The sequence below is a fragment of the Oncorhynchus tshawytscha genome, linkage group LG12, assembly GCF_018296145.1.
Source record: "Oncorhynchus tshawytscha isolate Ot180627B linkage group LG12, Otsh_v2.0, whole genome shotgun sequence".
Taxonomy (NCBI): Eukaryota; Metazoa; Chordata; class Actinopteri; order Salmoniformes; family Salmonidae; genus Oncorhynchus; species Oncorhynchus tshawytscha.
In genome coordinates, this window is record NC_056440.1 from 34,376,035 (window position 1) to 34,389,754 (window position 13,720).

The 13,720-nt window shown below is 42.6% G+C and overlaps 3 protein-coding genes across 4 annotated transcripts in view; 2 read left to right on the forward strand and 1 right to left on the reverse strand.

Annotated features, from left to right (window-relative positions):
- Positions 1–184, reverse strand: part of LOC112263001 (rasGAP-activating-like protein 1) — a 61,126-nt gene extending 60,942 nt beyond the window's left edge. The window contains exon 1 of the mRNA XM_024438940.2: positions 56–184. The gene's annotated coding sequence lies outside the window, so the exon portion shown is untranslated. The remainder of the gene's footprint in view (positions 1–55) is intronic.
- A 199-nt stretch (positions 185–383) lies between these two features.
- On the forward strand, positions 384–3,310 carry dgcr6 (DiGeorge syndrome critical region gene 6). The gene is made up of 6 exons (XM_024438941.1): positions 384–524; positions 764–876; positions 1,241–1,401; positions 1,541–1,641; positions 1,810–1,950; positions 2,737–3,310. Exons 2-6 carry the CDS (start codon positions 767–769, stop codon positions 2,815–2,817), a joined length of 594 nt encoding a protein of 197 aa, XP_024294709.1. The 5' UTR covers positions 384–524; positions 764–766; the 3' UTR covers positions 2,818–3,310.
- A 3,676-nt stretch (positions 3,311–6,986) lies between these two features.
- On the forward strand, positions 6,987–12,435 carry LOC112263003 (cationic amino acid transporter 4). 2 transcript variants are annotated; one of them, XM_024438943.2, is made up of 6 exons: positions 6,987–7,121; positions 8,034–8,101; positions 8,211–9,278; positions 9,561–10,273; positions 10,983–11,091; positions 11,905–12,435. In XM_024438943.2, the coding sequence occupies exons 3-6, from the start codon at positions 8,297–8,299 to the stop codon at positions 12,114–12,116; spliced, it is 2,016 nt and encodes a 671-aa protein (XP_024294711.1). In that variant the 5' UTR covers positions 6,987–7,121; positions 8,034–8,101; positions 8,211–8,296; the 3' UTR covers positions 12,117–12,435. The 2 variants fall into 2 exon arrangements, with proteins under 2 accessions (XP_024294711.1, XP_024294710.1); XM_024438942.2 differs by lacking the exon at positions 8,034–8,101.
- The last annotated feature ends 1,285 nt before the right edge of the window (positions 12,436–13,720 follow it).

The window sequence follows — 13,720 nt, forward strand, 5'->3', positions numbered from 1 at the left end:
TAGTAGCTACTTTAAAAAACTATACATCTTTAGACTTCATTGGCGTCTCATTTACCTGCCGAAAAGAGACACATGACACTGTCAACTACAGTTGCGAACACAAGCATCCTCAAGTCATTAGCGATGCTCAGCTGCTCGCCTTGTTGCATCTGCACCTTACTCGATTGACAGACATTGTGCGGCGCACGCCATCTAGCGGACGAATTTACCTTCTGCAAGTTCTCGCGCCCCCTAACTCGCTTTTGTTTGTGTCAAATTATAGTTACATATTTAAAATGAACTTTTCTATCCTAATATAATACATACTAAGATTGATAACAAAAATTACATTAAATAAAAATCATATGAGAAGATTAATTTACAAGCAGGCATCTTATAGACAACAAACCTTTTGTTAGGGTCCTTCCACAGAGCATCAGCCGCTTGCCTGACTGTTTGCTAGGCTACAGCAGAAATGCACGATACATTGTGTATACTACTTTTTGATGAACTTCTAAAATAAATTACTGTAGTTGGGTAACTTGGTAAGCATGTGGTTCATCTACACTTTTACGGTAAAGGGTATGATAATAACCTGTGCTTTGGCTCAGAGTGATGCTAACTAGCTAGCATGATGGATTGCTGATTTATTCATGACTCGGAAATCCTTTGGGCTCCCTTGATTTTTCTCGAAAGCTAGCTCGGGGATAGCTAAAAACATCGACCATCTGGAGTAAATATTATGGATTTTGGTGATTGATATGGTTCTTTGACTTCACTTTAGAAAATGGAGAGTTATCCTGCGGTATACGAAGAGCAGAATGATTCTACAAAACAACAAGAGAGACATTACTACTTACTTTCAGAACTACAAACCCTTGTCAAAGATTTGCCCAGGTAACCAGCCCAACCTAGCACTATGGGCAAAATTTCAATTTCAATTGCATTCACCTTATTCCTCGCATCTTCTTTCCTCGCGTCTTTCTAAAACTCCATCGAATGGTCCCTTCCAATTGATTATTTGAGAAGGTGAGGATGCGAGGAATCAAGTTAAAGCAATTGAGATTCTCCACATAACTAGGAACCATGAGTGCATATAAGATATCTACAGTTGTTGGATGTCAGAGGCATGTCAGAATTTCAGGTAGTCCCATCCCTGTTTCAGTCTGTTTGATTCCTAGTGAATACACCCCAGGTGTTAAAGAAACTAGACTTGACCTCCAGAAACAAATCTGTTGAACTATTTCTCCCCCATGTCCAGCTCCTTTCAGCAGCGCCTGTCCTACACCACACTGAGTGACCTGGCTCAGGCACTCATAGATGGAACAGTGTATGATATAGTACAGGGACTCCTGGACATCCAGCACCTGACTGAGAGGAATCTGTACAACCAGAGACAAAAGCTGCACTGTGAGCATCGAGGTGTGTGTCTCTCTAGGTTTCACATGTTCTCTGTCTTACACTCAAATGGTTATTTTTTTTATATGTTGGTGTGCCCATTATACTAGGGGTCTGAGGTCCTTTGACCTTACAATGTCTCTATTCTCTTCCTCGTGCCCAGCACTCAAGCAGGATTTGGTTCGTAAGCATAAAGAAGCCCTACAAGTTTGCAAGTCCCACAACCTTGCAGTTATGAAAACCAATCAACAAGGAGAAACTGAGGTATGGAATTGACAGAGCAACATGCCATTTTATTAGTCTTTTTGTTGTTGTTGATATGCTGTTATATTAGTTTTCCACATGTTATCAAAACATCCATCCTTCTATATCACAGCCACAGAGTTAAATTATGTTGATCATGTCAGAGGACATTATGATTGTCTCTATCAGGCTCTGGAGATTCGAGTGAGAGAGGAGCAAAGAATGATGGATGAGAAGATTGTGGTGGAGATGGACCAAAAGGTGATAGACCAGCAGAACACCTTGGAGATGGCTGGAGTCCCAGGGTTTTACATAACCACCAATCCCCAGGTGAATCAACACTTTGTAAATGTACATTCTTATGCATATGGCAGATGCATGAAACATAATGGTTCAATGTCATTGTGTGCTTCTACATAAGCTCATAACCAGATGTCTGTTCTATCAAATAATATGGTAGATTTTTAGTTTGTCTCCATTCTAATGTTGACGTAATCCTGATTTATTTAGGTAAATGTATTGCCTTGAATTCTAGAGAAATGATTTGTTCTGCCGTTTGAAGTGTTGAAAGCTAAGTACACTTCCATTGGGGACAGGGGGTGAAACACCGATTGCAGTGCAGAAACATTTCCAGTAGATGGTGGTAGAGGCTCTCTCGTTCCACCATTGTAACATACCTGTTATGCTGCAGGTGTAGACATATTATTGTGTTTTTTTTAGCTGCTTCACTGGAAGCATATCCTGGAGGCAGTCAGTGCAAGCAGAGCGCCAGCCACTTTAAAGGAATACTGCGGCAATGAAACCTTGTTTATACCTCCTACTGTACCTGTAGACTTCCAGTTATTGTGCTAATGCTAGTTAGCATTGACTCGCAAAACTACCTCTAACTTCCTTCATAAAGCACACCGAGACATAAAAATGATTTTGGGTGTGAGCAGCTTAACCCATTCTTGGTTTTGCGGGACTACACTGCTCACGCAGCCAGTGTAGCAGGCTTCATTGACAGCAATCGGCGTGCGTCACTAGCAGCTCACACCTGGCAAAAGTTGCATGTCCAGTGTAGTAGTAGGTCTGTAATGCCTCGGGAGATTTCATGTTCCATTCTTGTCATTGCAGGAGCTGACGATGCAGATTAACCTGCTTGAACTGATACTTAAACTTCAACAGAAAGAGTCCCAGTCAGGAGTTCTGTCATGAGACAGACACACACACAGACAGGGTCTGATTGTGTTAAATAAAGCACTGGACACTGAAGAGCATATCCTAGAGTGGATAGACACTTCAAAGAGCATCCTGTCCTCTTGTTAGTGAGCACTTGAGCGGGGCTCAGGATTCACGTTCAGGTTCATGTCTTCAGGTGCTGTGTGTGTTCCCCTAAATGCACATGGAAACCAAGAAGTTGTATTGCTTTGTGATTCTATGTAGAAATCACTGGTTCTGGATGGCAATGGGGCCCTGATGAGAGTGCGGGAATTTGAAGAATCACTGAAGGCTGTAGCTACGTTTCTATTTGTGTTGCCACTCACTCACAGATAAATAAAAAAAATGAAGTAATTCGTATTATTCATCCAAGTTATCATGTTTGTGATGACATTATTATTTTTCATTCATGTTTATCAACATTACATGTTTACCGTGATTTTGGCCACTGTAAAATGTGTGTTCATGAAATAACGTCAATTTACTTTGATTGTGACTCCTGTTTCTTTATTAGTCTAGTCAGTGACAATAGGGTCAACCTACATTGGTTAAAAGGTATTCAAATTGACTAGTACTATACATACTTAGAGGACTTGAATATAATTTGCATTCTGATACTGTAGCATCCAGTTATGAGTTACTATGGTAGATGAATACTTCTGACAGCTTGAGACTTAAACTTGTGGGAATTGGCCTATATGGATAGAGCTAAATTGAAATGTTTCTTACTGAAGAAATATGAAAGCATAACCATGGTGGCAATTAAAATAGAGTTTGGAGATTATGAGTAAATTATTAGACTTAAGGTGAGGATACAATAGTTCACCTGACACAAAACTGAATTCAAACATTGCACTGTTGATTTAATGAGCATTTGACATTTTCTGTACTTTTCACTCTATTTGTTCATAATGAAATCTTAAAATACTCTGGATACATTCAGTAACATAAGACAAGGAAATGACAAGGGTTTGAGTGAGGGTCTAACTGGTCCATGACTGTAGCAACACATCTCAAATGTTCACAGTTCCTAAGTCATTTCAATGTACTTTTATGAGTCAAATAATAATCTTCAACCATAAGGTGCTTTTTAAAATCTCTTAGCTATGCAATTGAGGAACTAGAGCAAGCGCACTTCTATTTGTTTTGTTTGGAACACAGCCCTGCATCCCAGCCATCACACAATAACTTGTGGTTTACACATTCTAAAAACATTCCATTATAAATTGCAATCTGAGTCAGGTGGGAATCATTTGAAAGCTTGTTATATTGCCTACATGACTAGTTAAGTTATAAAATCCAATCTTAGTGTTAGGATTTCACAAGGCAATTCAAAGAAGCAGATCATTTTGATGCGCATGGAATGGATTCATGAGTGCATTCAGATGCGTGTTCCACGGCCAATTTTCTTCACAATAGACATAGGCTCATTCTGTTCAGAACAACCCAGTGTATGAAGCCATGTCATCTTGTAATGTCATCTACACACAATACCACATAATGTCAAAGTTAAATGTTTTTAGACATTTTTACAAATGAATATAAAATGAAAAGTTGAAATGTCAGATTCAACAACAAAGACCAGGGAGGTTTTCCAATCCCAAACAACAGACATTGAATATTTCTTTGAGCAAGGTGAAGTTAATAATTACACTTGGGTGTGTCAATACACCCAGTCACTACAAAGATACAGGCATCCTTCCAAATTCAGTTGATGGAGATAAAGGAAACCGCTCAGGGATTTCACCATGAGGCCAATGGTGACTTAAATGTTTTTATCAATTGTATTTTACCACCTTTTTCTCCCCAATTTCATGATATCCAATTATAATCTTGTTTCATCGCTGCAAACGGGCTCGGGAGAGGCGAAGGTTGAGTCATGTGAAACATGACCCGCCAAACCGCGCTTCTTAACACCCGCCTGCTTAAGCCGGAAGGCAGCCGCACCAATGTGTCGGAGGAAACACTGTTAAACTGACAACTGAGGTCAGCCTGCAGGCGCCTGGCCCACCACAAGGAGTCGCTAGAGTGCGATGAGCCAAGTAAAGCCCCCCCGGCCAAACCCTCCCCTAACCCGGACGACGCTGGGCCAATTGTGAGCAGCACTATGGGACTCCCGGTCACGCCAGTTGTGACACAGCCTGGGGTCTGTAGTGACGCCTCAAGCACCACGATGCAGTGCCTTAGACCGCTGTGCCACTCATGAGGACCCTCAATGGTAATTTTAAACCAGTGACAGAGTTAAATGGCTGTGGTAGGAGAAAACTGAGGATGGATCAACACAATTGTAGTTACTCCACAATACTAACCTAAATGACAGAGTGAAAATAAGGAAGTTTGTACAGAATTAAAATATTCAAAAGCATGGATCCTGTTTGCAATAAGGCAATACTGCAATAAAAATTGGCTAAGAAATTAACTTTTTGTCCTGAATATAAAGCATTGTGTTTGGGAAAAATCCAACACAGCACATCACTGAGTACCAATCTTCATATTTTCAAACATGGTGGTGGTTGCATCATGTTATGGGTATGTTTGTCATCGGCAAGGACTAGGGGAGTTTTTTGGGATGAAGAAATTGAATAGATTCAAGCACAGGCAAAGTCCTAATACGCAAAGCCAAATATACAGTGGAGTTACTTACCAAGATGACATTGAATTTCCTGAGTGGCCTAGTTACAGTTTTGACTTAAATCAGTTTGAAAATCTATGGCTGTCTAGTAATGATCAACAACCAACTTCACAGAGCTTGAAGAATTTAAAAAAGAATAAGGGCAAATATTGTACAAGACTCAGAAAGACCCAGAAAGTAATCGCTGCCAAAGGTGATTCTAACATGTATTGACTCAGGGGGTTGAATACTTATCTAATCAAAATCTATTAGTGTTATTTTTAATGAATTAAAAATAAGTTTGAATTTTTCTTCCACTTTGACATTACAGAATATTTTGTGTAGATCATTGACAAAAAATGACTATTAAATACATTATAATCCCACTTTGTAACACAACGTGGAAAAAGTAAAATTCAATTCAACTGTATTTATATAGCCCTTCGTACATCAGCTGATATCTCAAAGTGCTGTACAGAAACCCAGCATAAAACCCCAAACAGCAAGCAATGCAGGTATAGAAGCACAGTGGCTAGGAAAAACTCCCTAGAAAGGCCAAAACCTAGGAAGAAACCTAGAGAGGAACCAGGCTATGTGGGGTGGCCAGTCCTCTTCTGTCTGTGTCGGGTGGAGATTATAACAGAACATGGCCAAGATGTTCAAATGTTCATAAATGACCAGCATGGTCGAATAATAATAAGGCAGAACAGTTGAAACTGGAGCAGCAGCACGGCTAGGTGGACTGGGGACAGCAAGGAGTCATCATGTCAGGTAGTCCTGAGGCATGGTCCTAGGGCTCAGGTCCTCCGAGAGAGAGAAAGAAAGAGAGAATTAGAGAGAGCACACTTAAATTCACACAGGACACCGAATAGGACAGGAGAAGGACTCCAGATATAACAAACTGACCCTAGCCCCCCGACACATAAACTACTGCAGCATAAATACTGGAGGCTGAGACAGGAGGGGTCAGGAGACACTGTGGCCCCATCCGAGGACACCCCCGGACAGGGCCAAACAGGAAGGATATAAAAGGGTGTGAATACTTTCTGAATGCACTGTATGACAACAATGAAATCAAAAAAATGTGCCGAATACAACAGGTTCACCTTACAGTGAAATGCTTACTTACAAGCCCTTAACCAACAATGCAGTTTAAAGAAAATAAGAAGAATAAGAAATAAAAGTAACAAATAATTAAAGAGCAGCGGTAAAATGCTATATACAGGGGGTACTGTTATAAACAGGGGGTACTGTTACAGAGTCAATTTTCGGGGGCACCGGTTAGTCGAGGTCATTGAGGTAATATGTACATGTAGGTAGAGTTATTAAAGCCATTATGTTAAAACGTTAGCATGTGAAAACAATAACAGGGAAACTAAGATAAGAAACTAAGATAAGTATTTTAAGTTTCGGCTAACCATATTATGTTATAGCCATCTGTCATTCGGTGATACAGTCGATGGCAAGGAACTGATGATGCATGCAATGTCTGAGAAGGGGTATGCGACGCTTGTCTGATGGCTGATCCTATCGTCATCAGATATACAATAGACCAGTACTGTGCCTTTAAGAAGAGAGCTCGGTCAGCTCACAATTCTCTGGTTCTCCACCTTCCTCCCTTCCGTTGAGCTTCAAGGGATATCAACTGGGCCCGAGATAGGCTACTGATAAGCAATATTCAGCATTCAAGGTAAACCAATAAATGAATTTGTTACCATAGTAGAGCGTTTTATATTACACTATATATGCAGAATAGCAGCAATGGTTGTGTTTCTCACCTGGCTCTTGCCATAGGCTACCTATTGAACCACCTTGTTTGTGCCATAATAAAGCAATATAAAACGTAAAATGTCATAGAATAGTCAGCCATTGCTTTATTGAAATAGCTTATCGTTTGTCATGAATAATATTTGCATGAGTTTTCATTTTCTTTTAAATTATTAATGTGGATTTTGTGAAAACGACGCACATAAAGCCATTCATTCTATTTCACACGAATCACCCGGTTATTATGGAGGACAGATGTATGGGTTGCTTCACTTTGCGTTGGTGTTTATTTCTAGGGAATAAAAGCGTTACGTAATGTATTTCTAGCATTGAGGCACAACTCGCCATATGCTCGTAGCGCGCAGTTTTGTCGGAAACGGTGCATCAGGAAAGCCGCCTACCGATGGTCCAATTTGTAAATGTATTCTATCACATAAAACGTCCATTGATGTTTGATTTTGGTACAGCAGCGTTAAATCATAACCAAACAGCTGTGTTTGAATATGATTAGGCTACTTCTAGTCAGTCTCATTACAGGAAGCTGAATATAATAGCCAACAGGCCTATCATCATTAGGCCAATTGGACTGCCAGTGAATAGAAGACGTGTCAAACACCCAGAGCAGATGTTTGAACTCTTTAGTATGGACAGTTATTAATCACTCTTAGACAGAGCGATCACATTTGTTAAATTGCATACTTTATAGCTTTATTTATAGGTTTTACATTACTCAGGTAGACCCAATAGACATTTATTAAGCTAATACGAAAAAGGCAAATATGAAAAATGTGTCTGCAATTCTGAACATGTTGTTTCTACCTTTTGATGAGGGCAGACATGGAAAGCACAGCATCATCAGCAATATGACATCAGGCAGCAGTGTGGATAGGTGATCATGGATGAGTTGAGTTGCTTTTGTCTACCTGCTCTGAAGTCACAGGCTTCAGGGCAAATTCAATGATGGCTGTTTTGTCCCTGCATGATGGTATGCATGTGTGTTTTTGTCTCTCAGGTTAGTCGATCAGGAGAAGAATGGATCCAGTTTGAGCATCTTGACTGATAAGACCCTGTCCAGTTGCTGAGTGTGATCCTGTAACCATGGCGACCTGTGGGCGTGGCTGTGTCCCTGCAGTGCGTTTCTGCCAGAGGCTGAACCGACTGAAGACCCTGGATGATGACTTGATGGTGACGTCAATGAAGCGTTGCCTGACTATGGTGGACCTAGCCCTGCTGGGTGTTGGTGGCATGGTGGGCTCTGGCCTATATGTCCTGACTGGCACTGTTGCCAAGGACACCGCTGGACCTGCCGTGGTCCTCTCCTTCCTCATAGCAGGCATCGCCTCCCTGATGGCTGCCCTCTGCTATGCAGAGTTCGGAGCTCGTGTTCCCAGAACGGGCTCAGCCTACATGTTCACCTATGTTTCTTGTGGAGAGATCTGGGCCTTTCTCATTGGCTGGAACGTAGTGTTGGAGTACATGATTGGTGGAGCCGCAGTGGCGCGGGCATGGAGTGGTTACCTGGACTCCATGTTTAACCACACCATCCAGAACTACACAGAGAACCACATAATGAAGTGGAATGTTCCCTATATAGCCCACTACCCTGACCTGCTGGCTGCCGGGATTCTAGTTGTTGCCACTGTCTTCATAACCTTCGGAGTGCGAGTCTCCTCTTGGCTCAACCACATCTTCTCAGCCGTTAGTCTAGTTGTCATACTCTTCATCTTGGTGTTTGGCTTCGTGCTAGCCGACCCAGTCAACTGGAGCCAGAAGGAAGGAGGTTTTGCACCGTTTGGTGTCAATGGGGTAATGGCGGGCACAGCCACCTGCTTTTACGCATTTGTTGGCTTCGATGTGATTGCAGCCTCCAGCGAGGAGGCAAAGAACCCCCAGCGAGCCATTCCCATGGCCACAGCCATTTCGCTGGGCATGGCCGCCACAGCCTATATCCTGGTCTCCACAGTCCTCACTCTCATGGTGCCTTGGCACTCGCTCGACCCAAACTCAGCCCTGTCTGACGCCTTCTTCCGCCGAGGCTACAGCTGGGCTGGCTACATTGTGGCAGTAGGGTCCATCTGTGGTAAGTGTCTCTTGAAAGACTGTAACCACACCAATGTTAGCCTAGCAAGCCACCTGATGTCGCAAGCTTACATGAATGGTTTGCTACCACGGAATCATGATAGCGCAGCAGTAGTCAATCTGGTAGTTACGAGGCTATACCAATGTATCATGTCATTAAGTTTATTTTGGTTAGTTGATGATATAAATGATTGAAGGGCAAATGTGTACGACATTTATTTTTACCTCATACAGTAGGTCTCTTGGGCTGATAATGTGACTCTCTCTCCATCCCCTTTTCCAGCCATGAACACAGTGCTACTCAGCAACCTCTTCTCTCTCCCTCGGATTGTTTACGCTATGGCGGAAGATGGCCTCTTCTTCTCCTTCTTCGCCAAGGTCAACCCTGTCACCAAGGTCCCTGTTAATGCCATCTTGGTGTTTGGCCTCCTCATGGCCGTCATGGCCCTCATCTTTGACCTGGAGGCCCTGGTCCAGTTCCTGTCCATCGGCACCCTCCTGGCCTACACCTTTGTGGCAGCCAGTGTCATCGTGCTGCGCTTCCAGCCTGAGAAAGAGAAGACCAGTTCCAAGGCTAACTCCACTACCTCCCCCAACTCTAACCCTGAGCCCTCGCCCGAAGTCTCAGAGTCTCAGATCATAGCTCAGGACAGTGGGGAGCTGAAGGAGTATGAGTCCTTCTCAGACAAGCTGCAGCTGGTGGAGATGCAGAAGACCAGGGAACGGAGTGCCCCAGGGGTGTTGAAGGCCCGCTGGGAGCCTTACCTGGGCAGGTTGCTTGGGGACTTTGAGCCAGGGGAAGTGGTGGCCTTTTCTGTGCTGGCGGTGATGGTGAGCTCAGTGTCCCTCTGTGCCGTGTTTGTGTTTGGGAGTAACCAGCTTCAGCTGCCTATGTGGAGCATCGCCCTGCTAATAGTGGTGTTTGGCTCAACCTTCCTTCTCTGCCTGGTCATCATATATGCCCATGAACCTCATGTCAACACCAAAACCTTCCAGGTGAGCCAAACAGATTCTCACTTTTGTATTATATGTCTGCTCATATGCCCAAAGTTTAAATGTAAAGCCATTCACAACTTTGTTGACTTTCACTTGTATAGAATGGTGTGGGCCCACCCATAAAGTTAGGGAAGCATAACAAAACCCTCACCTTAGAGGTATTATCTGTATAATGTTGTCTGCCTGGGGAGTTGAGCAAACAGCCTTTTATATTTCCCTAAGTTCTTATGTAGCTATGATAAACTGATACTACTCTTTATGAGTTTTAAGTCTCTCACAGACTAATTGTAGCTGTCGCTACACTTCAGGTGTGATAAACTCTGCTCAGTCTGACTAGAGCCCAGACTGCCTATAGCCCAGTAGACAGGGACTCAGGGAGCCACATTATCAGCCAGAAGACACTCACTCTCCGCTGTGTGGTCGGTCTGCTCCTCATATAAAATAAAAGCTGTTTCTGTGACTCATATTTGAGAGGCAGACGTTTCTGTGAGCTCAAGCAGGACCCATGTTCCCCCTGGCACCAACCTATTCATTCTGCTGAATTAAATTAAGTTAACCAAGCTCTATTCATCTTTTAGTAAAGACTAGTGGTCTTTCTGGCTCTCCAGCTTCCTTTTTGTCAGTGACTAAGACTTATGAAATTGAGGAGGGCTATTTGACCATTTTTAATGCATGTCAGTATGGTTGTTTGCTGTTGTAATATTTCTAGGTACCCTTGGTCCCATTCATTCCCGCTGCAAGCATCCTCATGAATGTGTTCCTAATGCTGAAGCTCAGCCCCATGACCTGGATCCGCTTTACTGTATGGGTGGCTGCAGGTAAGATTACATCTGCTAATGGCACAAATATGTGTTGTGTAAAGACCATGTGCTATGTAGCACTGACAGGCCTTGTAAGCCAAACATCATGTCAGGCAGAACTGAAATGGTTGCATTCAGTGGTTGAAATACTGTGCCTTTTAACCTAAATGATCGACAAATAGTATGGTTACTTAATACTGATTGATGATAAATAGCAGGATACGAAACAGGGTTTTATACCTACAGGGTTTTGTACATGGTACAAGTTTGTGTTAAAACATCTGCAGGTTTCTTGAGCGTAAACCCCTGAAGAGACAGTGAGTTTTCTAGCCAACACCTGCTGCAGTAAGAAGGTGTTAATTGGCTATAGAGATTGCTGTCATAAAAATTGATCATCAAGGAAACATGAGTGGCTGTATGGGCTCAGAGGTCTTCTGGACCATGTAAACCATTTAAACACACCTGTCTGCCTACAGAGATTTAACTGGCTTCACAGGGAATATTGGACATGACAGAGGCTTGGGCTAAGCCATGTCTAAGTAATCATTTCCCTGGTGAAAGTTGTGGCCATAACACACAGATGGGATGGGCCAAGATGTGTCTATAGGCTGTGGTGACTGTTAAGCACCGCCATATTCCTGCTATAGCTGTATGTTCTCAACATAGTTGCACATACAGTATGATAACAATAACAACATGTCTGTGTGATTCTGATTATGTAGGCGTATGTAGTCAAACAATATTCAAAAGTGCTACCCAATGCTGTAACAAATACCATTTGCTTTTTAGAATATTCAAATTCAATTAACAGTATGTGTTGCACCTCTCCAGGTCTGCTCGTGTATTTTGGCTATGGGATCTGGCACAGTAAGGAGGGCCTGAGGGAGCTGCAGCCCAAGGATATGGCAGCCAGGTATGTGGTGCTCCCCAGTGGCAGCCTGGTAGAGACAGTCCAGTCTGTGCAGCCAAATGGACAGCATGACGCCAGCACCCTCCACACCACTCCCTCCCGGTCTGCTGAGGAGCAGCAGGCAGAGAGATGATGTGTAAGAAGGGAGCCATTCTTATTCAAGTGGGCCATTATCATCTATCTGCTCCTGCTCATATACTTTTACTGCTTTCGTTACCTCACTCTTCTCTTCTCACCCCTCCCTCATGTGACTGGCCTCATACATTTGGTGTGTAACCCCACAAGGCTCTGTTTCTCTGCATTAGTAAACACACATCACAGGATGGGACTCACTCTCATTATGAAACATATTTATAGCTGTTAATATGGGAACATACCTTTTTATAGCTATCCAGCATTGTTTACTATATTATTTATTTCAATAAACCAGCACAGGTGTTTTTTTATTGTTAGCATTGCTCTCAACTTTAACGTCCCTTTGGCACTCACAATTGAATGTTTCTGGAAGATGGAAAGTGCTTATGATTATGGCATACATTGAATCATGATTAGGGCTTTTGCAGCGACTATATTACTGCCACACCGGCGGTCACGAGTCATGAAGACAGTCAAATTCCATGTGACCGTTTAGTCACGGTAATTAGGCTCTGATGCTGCTGATGGTTTTTAGCAAGTTTGGTAGGCTACTAACTTCCTGGTACTCAGCACTTTTATTGTCTGACATCGATGCAAATGTAATGAACTTTTTCAAATCCTAGTCGCACACGTCATGCAGCCTAGCCCATACGCCTATATGTTTTGTATCACAACTAAAGTGGCCAATAACTTCTTAGAATTAAGCACATTAATCCGCTTTACACGGGGTGCAGAGCCTAACGGGCATACATAAGCAATGTGTAAGTTTCAAGTTTGAGTAAGATAATTTTCACCATAAAAATGCACCTATAATAAAAGCATTACACGCATAATGCATTTACAGTCACTTTTGATTGTGGCCTACTCTTCTTTTTGGCTATTGAAAAGTAAATGGACAGTTTTCCCAATATCTTCAATATGCACCTCGGAATTGTATAAGGACGTGCACAGTTGCGTCCCCGACGTGTCTCTTCACTTGTAGCCTGTGAGAAAGACCAGATCACTGCTGGAGAGCCATGCGAGTGAGAGGAGCGTGCAGCATTCCAGGCCAAGGGCACAACAGCCACTGGACGCAAAAGACAGATTTTTTTTAGGGAGCTTAATGGCCACACAAAGGGGATGCCGCCGGGAAATTCGAGGCATTGTCAAGTGCTTGTCAAATTGTGGATGAGGGACTGATGTAGTGTGTACAGCCTACGCAAAAAAAAATAACTTTGTTAACCGCTCAACACAGAATAACCGAGTGTGAGTTTGGAGAAAATATCCTTTCTATTTTATTCAACTTTGTTCAATTGTATTCTTCAAACTATAAAATAATGCCACGGAATTCTAAGCAAATAGTGTCTGCTAAATGAACTAGTGTAGCCCACAGCCATTTAGCATAGCCAGGTTAGAACCTAACATAAGGACAACTCAGAGTATTCTGTTCTTCTGAAATAGACCACATTTTCTTAATATCATGCTTCTTTAGACCTGTCTAAAATAAATAATGGATTCATTGTGAAGGTGTAGGCTATATTACATGGATTTATTAGACTTTTTAAAATGGAGCTGTTCCAAAGGTCTGCATCAGTGGCTTGTGTGGAAGCCAGGAGATGCTAA